The sequence below is a fragment of the Scardinius erythrophthalmus genome (genome assembly GCF_964197995.2).
Source record: "Scardinius erythrophthalmus genome assembly, chromosome: 11".
NCBI classification, from domain to species: Eukaryota; Metazoa; Chordata; class Actinopteri; order Cypriniformes; family Leuciscidae; genus Scardinius; species Scardinius erythrophthalmus.
The window spans coordinates 43,604,399-43,612,299 of record NC_138231.1 but is presented as its reverse complement, the minus strand read 5'-3'; the positions used below and the strand labels follow the sequence as shown (position 1 = coordinate 43,612,299).

Below are 7,901 nucleotides of genomic sequence, written 5' to 3'. Positions count from 1 at the left end.
ATGATCCTATGATTTACTCATCCTCAAGCCATCCTAGGTGTATCTGACAGTCTTCTTTCAGACGAACACAATCGGAGTTATATTAAACAATGTCCTGGCTCTTCCAAGCTTTATAATGGGAGTGAATATTACTATAGATTTTGAAGCCTAAAAAAGTGCATCCATCCATCATAAAAGTAATCCTTACGACTCCAGGGGGTTGATAGAGGCCTTATGAATCGAAGCCATGCGTTTGTGCAAGAAAAATATCCCAATTTCTAACTTTAAAAAACTATAATCTAATAAACTATAATAATAAGCCCAGCTCGTTGTTTGAACCGCGAGAGGCGTCGACTCTCACCTGAGCTTTCGCCACTCCTACATCATGTGTCAGGTCAGAGGTCACTCATCATGCGTCGGGTCAGAGGTCACTCATCAGGCGTCGGGTCAGAGGTCACTCATCATGCGTCGGGTCAGAGGTCACTCATCAGGCGTCGGGTCAGAGGTCACTCATCAGGCGTCGGGTCAGAGGTCACTCATCATGCGTCGGGTCAGAGGTCACTCATCAGGCGTCGGGTCAGAGGTCACTCACCATGTGTCGGGTCAGAGGTCACTCATCATGCGTCGGGTCAGAGGTCACTCATCAGGCGTCGGGTCAGAGGTCACTCATCATGCGTCGGGTCAGAGGTCAATCATCAGGCTTTGGGTCAGAGGTCACTCATCAGGTCAGAGGTCACTCGTTTGCGTCGTGTGAGGTCACACATCGGGTCAAAGGTCACTGATCACACGTCAGGTCAGAGGTCACTCCCCAGGTCACTAATAATGCGTCGGGTCAGAGGTCACTCGTCAGGGTCAGAGGTCACTCGTCAGGCGTCGGGTCAGAGGTCACTCGTCAGATCAGAGATCACTCGTCACGCATCGGGTCAAAGGTCACTAATCACACGTCAGGTCAGAGGTCACTCCCCAGGTCACTAATCACGCGTCGGGTCAGAGGTCAGGCGTCAGGGTCAGAGGTCACTCGTCAGGCGTCGGGTCAGAGGTCACTCGTCGGATCAGAGATCACTCGTCAGGCGTCGGGTCAGAGGTCACTCGTCAGGCGTCAGGTCAGAGGTCACTCGTCAGGCGTCGGGTCAGAGGTCATACGTCATGCATCGGGTCAGAGGTCACGCGGCAGGTCAGAGGTCAATCATCACGCGTCGGGTCAGAGGTCACTCTTCCACCGGAGCCAGACTCACGTACAGACAGTGCTTAATTTGAGCCGGATCCTGTTACGTAAAATGTAACATTTGGGATTTTTGCGCTCCGGCACCGTGAGAGACAGAGCAAGTGCCGGTTAATGCAGATTTAATGCAGAGGTTATGTTTCGCTATTGGTCCTCAGCATATATTTTGATCAGCTTTCAGTTCATAATCACTACCATTTGGGTTGGTGCTTACTGCTGATTGTTTTCCACGCAGTAAAACGTAAAGTTTAGAGACAGTAGCATAAAGTTTGGAGAGAGTTACACCTGATGAATTATTGTAATATACAGTAGTCAACATTTGAAGTGGATCAAAACCTTTCATCAAAGTTATCATTTAATTCTGAGCAATACCCGTTTTACAACTTAGAATTACTTTTGCTGATCCACTTCAAATGTTGACTAGGCTACTGTAAATTAGTTCATATTAGTTCAAAATGTCAATAACGCAGCAGTCAAGCATATTTTCATTTTCCATATCCACGAGTAAAGCTGATGGTGTTTCTGATAAAAAAAGATCCCGAAGATGGACTGCTAAAACTAATTAGAACAGCAGGAAAACACAGTTAGATCAGTCAGAATCATCAATGTAGTGGAAAAGATATGAGGTGCCATTATTAATTAACGGAACTAAGGTAATTAAATTAATACACATCAGCTGAGATGCGAGTTGAGGTAAATCACTGGGGATCAATAGATGCCGCTGTGCAACAGTATATAAACATTATTTAATCTCTGAGGGACTGACTGAAGTTTACTGTCTAATTTAAAACGTTTAATCGTTTTTTTAGAGCAGCACAACATGAGTCTCGGCCTATTTTTTACAGTCTATGGACTCTCAGCCCCGCTGCACTCGTATCTTTTATGTGTACATACGTTATTAATATTCATGAGTCAAGCCTTCACCATAATAAACGGTAACAACGTATGCATTTCAGCCAATCAGGTGGGTAAGCGTGACATAACGTGATTAATATTCATTAGACGAGTCTTCGCCACGCCAGGATTGGTCGTATCGCCGCCCACGGGGCGGAGCTTCATGACTCTGATTATTCATGTTGTCAGGGGAGAGTCGAGCGGCCGCAGTTCGTCCGAAGTTACACCGAAACTTCCCTAATAATGTGGCACTGAAGATGAGTCGACAGCAGGACGAGCAGGGCGTCGTGTTAACCGCTTACACCAGCAACACTGAAGCCGTGCTGAGAGCAAAGGAAGAGCAAACGGAGTTTCTAGGAGCGAGGTGAGGGATCGCATGAACGCATTCATTTATTACCCAGAGCAGTGTGCACTATTTATGGCAACTGTATCCTAGGGCTGTGTGTCAAACCTAGTGAGGTGCGCGCCACCATGCTGCCTTGTTAGGCATTACACAGCCCTGAAGATGGACAGATCTTGTGGAGATTTTGTGGAAGTTTGTTAAGCAGCTGCTGGTAACCTAATATCGCTGTTGAGTTGTGTTTGGTGTTCGTGTGGTCTGATCTACTTCAGCTTTTGAGAGATTGTGTAGTAGGCTATTTGGGAACTTGTTCTGTATATTGCTTAAAGGCAGGGTTGGTGATTTGTTCCAGAAATTGTTTTTTGTCATGCTGTTTGAAAGTCTCTTCAAATCCTGACAGCAATCAGCAATCACTAAGTTAAGTGGTCTAAATATATGTGTGTGTGTGTGTGTGTGTGTGTGTGTGTGTGTGTGTGTATACAGTACCAGTCAAAAGTTTGGAAACGTTACTATTTTTAATGTTTTTGAAAAAGTCTCTTATGCTCATCAAGCCTGCAGTAAAAAAAAAACAAAAAAAACAGTAATATTATGAAATATTATTACAATTTAAAATAATGGTTCTCTTTTTTAATATATTTTAAAATGTAATTTATTTTTGTGATGCAAAGCTGAATTTTCATCAGCAAGTACTCCAGTCTTTGGTGTCTTATGATCCTTCAGAAATCATTCTAATATAATGATTTGATACTCAGTTATTATCAATGATGGAAACAGTTGTGCTGTTTAATATTTTTTTTATAACCTGAGATACTTTTTTTCAGGATTATTATTTCAGCTTAAATAAATATACATTACTTAAAGGTATAGCGGAGGATTTTTTACCTCCGGGTCGATAGCCTATACTATTGGCCCTCCTAATTGTCAATCATTCTGGTGAATCAATCAAACTTTTCAAAAAGTGGAGAGGGCGGGTCTTATCTAAAATTCAGAAAGATCCTCCGCTATACCTTTAAACCATCCATAAAACAACCATTAACATTAACATTAACAATGCAACTATTATTATTATTATTGTTCTATTTATTTATTAAAAGGAAGTATATTTCTCATCAAGTTTTCTAATCATTTTTATATAATTCTAAAATAATAACTATAACAACTCAGTAAAAAAAAAATCACTTGTGTTTTATTTGTTAACTAATGTTAAGAAATAACATAGCTGTTCTTTTTAATAGTCGACTCATTATTGAATGATCAAAGCTGGTAAACACTGCAGTGTCACATGACCAAACCACAGGTCTATCAGTGGCTGATGCTGATATGATGCAGTTCAACGGAATTACAAAAATGAGATGTATGTTATATTCCTGAAATGCTACAAAACACTGACATATAATTCACACAATTATATCCTCAGCCGATAACCACACATCCTCACAGACAGTGTTATCAGTGGATAATGGGTTACGCTTAGCCTATATTTTGAGTGAATATTATAGTAGCGTGCGTGAATACAGGCACAATGGGACACTTAAGATTAGCTAGCTAAACTTCAGTGTTTATAGCGTAGGCCTACTTGTTTAGTACAAATCCAAAATATAAAGCTCTAGTCTTGGAGTTTATTAACTTAACATTTTTTAACTGATCTTCTACATTTTTTTCCAGTTCTGTTAACTTCACTGTTAATGCATTTCATGTTAATCTATTGTGGGATGTCATTGATGTAGCTAATATAACATATTTGAACAGCTTCAATGACAAACGGTCAAACATGATGTTCTTTATAATTGGCATCAGCCATTGAAAATCCCATTTCAGTCGACCAGTTTTAGAAGTCACCATGAAATGGAAGTTGCGCTGATATGTTCTTCCCTATTCAGGGCTTTTCCTGGATCAAAAAGGGTCTTCGGTGGAGTAGCCGCGTTTCCATTACCCTTCAAATTGCGCAAATTGAAAATACGCCCAATGTAAACACGTCAATTTCGCACAAACTCCCATTTATCGCAAAAAAGTTTTTCCGCTCGCATGAGGGGTTTTTTCAGGCAATTCGAAAAATAAATATTTCACAAAACTGCAATGGAAACAGTTTTTGCGCATTTACAGTCACCTGACGTAGATGACGCGGTGTGTTTGGACAGAATACGAGACTGAGCTCTTTATTAAACTCATATAAGACAAAAGAATGACAGGAATAATGGATTCTAAACCTCACAATAACTGATCAAATAAGGCTTTATTCACTTTGGCGGCCGCCAAAAAATGTTCAATGCAGGAAAAACCGCTGATATTGTGCCGTATATCTGAGTGAAACGCTTCAGGAACAAGAACAAATGAAGGGCGGGGCTTGATTTTGTCTGTGGGGAATTGATTGGACGGTTGAATGGTTGTGGTTTGCTATTGGTTAGGGATGCGCTGATCCGACATCGCCTCCGATACTGCCGTTCTTTGCCGGATCGGGTCTCGGGCAGACCAGGCCGATCTAAATTGTGCGTATACTATTCTGTATTGTTGTTAAGCCTCACAAAAACATAAAGAACCATCAACTTTTCATGCACTATATTATAAGTGTTCAGGAGCCATTCCATAGTTTAGTGACGTAGAGATGAATATTGAAGTAGTTAAATTCACGTAAACTCTTTCCTCAGTCATTCTCCATTCAGCGTTCAGACAGCGCGACGCGTTCGGGTACGACAGTCAACACGATGAAACTCTCCAAGATGATTCAGTGTTACTATTCAGTTCTTCACTGTAACTGACATTTAAAACTGTTAAAAAGAAAATGCTAATAAACTATTGCATTGATATAATACCGGAATACGCATCAATATCTCTTCCCTTTTTGCTTTGACTTTTCAACGCTTCCAGCGCATCATTCAGCGCTCGGGATGCGCGTAATAAGCGCTCTGTATTGGAGCCTTTCATATCATAATACTTTTGTGCAATGAAAGATTATTAATAGCCTTTCTTGTAATTCAGAGCTCTTTGAAGCTCCCTCACGTCGTACAACACAACGAACGCAATCAAACATTTAAAAAAGCACCACGTCGTTACTGTGCGTTCACACCAAACGCGAATAGCGCATCAAATTCGCGTCTAGTTGGACGCTTGAATATTTTGATTCCATTCGCGCGTCCAAATTGACGCGTAAAAAGCAAAAGTTTGAAGCGAAATTGACGCGCGTCTGAGGCGAATCCGCTTATCTGTTTGCAAGATGGCTGATGTTGATCGAGCATTCATCGAGAGAGAGTGACCGCATCGGAGCGAGGATCTATGGCAAGCCGTTTTAACTTAAATTGTACCCAGCGTTACTCGTCGTAATTGCATTTTTACTTGTAAGAATTAAATTAGAGAGCTCTACAGTTCAATTCTTACTAGTAGCAATTACGCGTCGTGACGTCATTACTTGGCGTGGCGGCCATGTTGATGGCCTTGTGAATGTAAACATACAGCAAGTCGAACGAGGAGAAGCAGAGTTGGGAGAAAGAAAAAAAGATGTTAAAATCCCGAAAAGGATGTGGAATTTACCGGGATACGTTAACTATGGAAGCCAGGGACCGGTATGTGGACAAAATTGGCTAAAATAAAGTGTAGTTAGTTGCTGTCAAACCTCCTGTTTTTTCCAGGTTTCTCACGTATTTGAGCTCTTTTCCCGCTGTCTTCCCGTTTTAGTATTTTCCTGTATAGGCTAATATCCCGAAAATGAAAATTTCAGCATTCATCTTTCTGTTGCCATCCCTCTGCTGACAGCAAAAAATCGTACTACAAAACTGCAGTATGTTAAGCGAGTTGTGAAGCTAGGTCTAACGTGACTTTGATTACAGATTGGCGTGAAATCGTGCTCTCACAACAACCACGCTGTTATCTTAAAAAGGACAATGTCACGCTAAGGTTGCCTTCAAGTAAGCATAACGATGCTTTGAAAACATCTGTTTCGCTGGAAGGGCAAGGGGGTAGCAACAGGACAACAGTACGGAGACTGACAGGTCCGATGGAAGGGCTAACGTTAATGTTATGAGAATAAGTTATTAAAATACGGGATATTTTACAGGAAAATTTGTAACTAATCCCTGGCTTGCCTATTTAACGTATCCCGGTAAATTCCACATCCTTTTCGGGATTTTAACATCTTTTTTCTTTCTTCTCTTTCTCCCAACTCTGCTTCTCCTCGTTGACTTGCTGTATGTTTACATTCGCAAGGCCATCAACATGGCCGCCACGTCCCAGAATGCAACGCGGCGCCCAAGCCCTATTAGAGAGCTCTACAAATTAATTTTTACTAGTCATATGTCTCCATTGACTTCCATTCATTTTTAATTACGGAGCTCTACAATTGAATTGTTACTAGTAAAAAAAGGAATTAAAGATATGTATAATTGCAGAGCTCTGTAATTGAATTAAAGAGCTCTGCAATTGCATTCTTACTAGTAACAGTTCATTTTGGGAATGTAATAAATATTGACATGACAATCAATTTGAAACCCTTACTGTTGCATATTTGTTTTCAGAATGGGATTTTTCCTGTTAACAGGATTTCCTGTTTTTCTGACTTCCCTTTCTGACCTTATACTTACCTCAAGTTGCCTTTTGGGATATACATGCGTACATATCATACTTGCATGTTGAGAGAAGTTTATTTCAGCATCATATAAAATAAACAAGAATTATAATAACAGTATTAAAGCAAACACAGCTCTGGTATCGGAATAGTATCGGCCGATATCCAAATTCAGGTATCGGGATCGGAAGTGAAAAAATGTGGATCAGTGCATCCCTAATTAGTATATATTATAATATATTTACTTGTTTTTCATGAATGTATTTTACAACAATGCAAAGAGTAACATTTGAACAGATTTAGTGCTACACTTATTCACTTTTATTTCTTCTCCGTCTCCACTAAATAACGTTTTCCCACTAAATATTTAGATTTTATACAATTATTGTGCTCTCAGGATTTTTCCATGGTAACTTTTGCTGTTGAATTTTCAACTAATCTAGTTTATAATAGTATTTTGTCATAGATTATGATCATATCATTTTTTAATTTGTTATTTTTCTTTATAATGATGTTTAACGCACAAAAGATAAATTATCAGTTCAGCAAACAGAGGTATAGAAATTATACACTGATTAAAAAAAAAAAAACTGCTGATATCGGATCGGTATCAGCCGATACTTAGGTTTTTTGGGATCGGATCGGATCGGTTCTGAAAAAATGGGATCGGTGCATCCCTACTCTTATTGGTGGATCTCGTGTGATTGACAGGTTGCTCCGCCCTCGTCATCAGAGAAGAGAATAAGTCGGTTTTGATTTCATGGTGCCTTTAACAGAGACGTCTGAACTAATGTCCACTCTGTGATGTGTGTGTGTGTGTGTGTGTGTGTGTGTGCTCCTGCTGGAGCTGACGGTGGTGAAACGGGATGCTGGCGGTTATGTGTGTGTGTGTGTGTGTGTGTGTGCTCCTG

The 7,901-nt window shown here is 40.4% G+C and overlaps 1 protein-coding gene across 8 annotated transcripts in view; it reads left to right on the top strand.

Annotated features, from left to right (window-relative positions):
• The first annotated feature begins 1,891 nt into the window (after positions 1-1,891).
• arhgap18 (Rho GTPase activating protein 18) overlaps positions 1,892-7,901 on the top strand; it is a 40,125-nt gene continuing 34,115 nt past the window's right edge. For 7 of the 8 annotated variants that reach the window (XM_081379082.1, XM_081379080.1, XM_081379079.1 and 4 more), the window contains exons 1-2: positions 2,132-2,165; positions 2,285-2,459. In XM_081379082.1, the coding sequence (XP_081235208.1) occupies positions 2,147-2,165; positions 2,285-2,459 (194 nt within the window). In that variant the 5' untranslated portion in view covers positions 2,132-2,146. Of the gene's footprint in view, positions 2,166-2,284; positions 2,460-7,901 lie in introns of all 8 variants that reach the window. The other variant, XM_081379081.1, reaches the window with a different exon arrangement.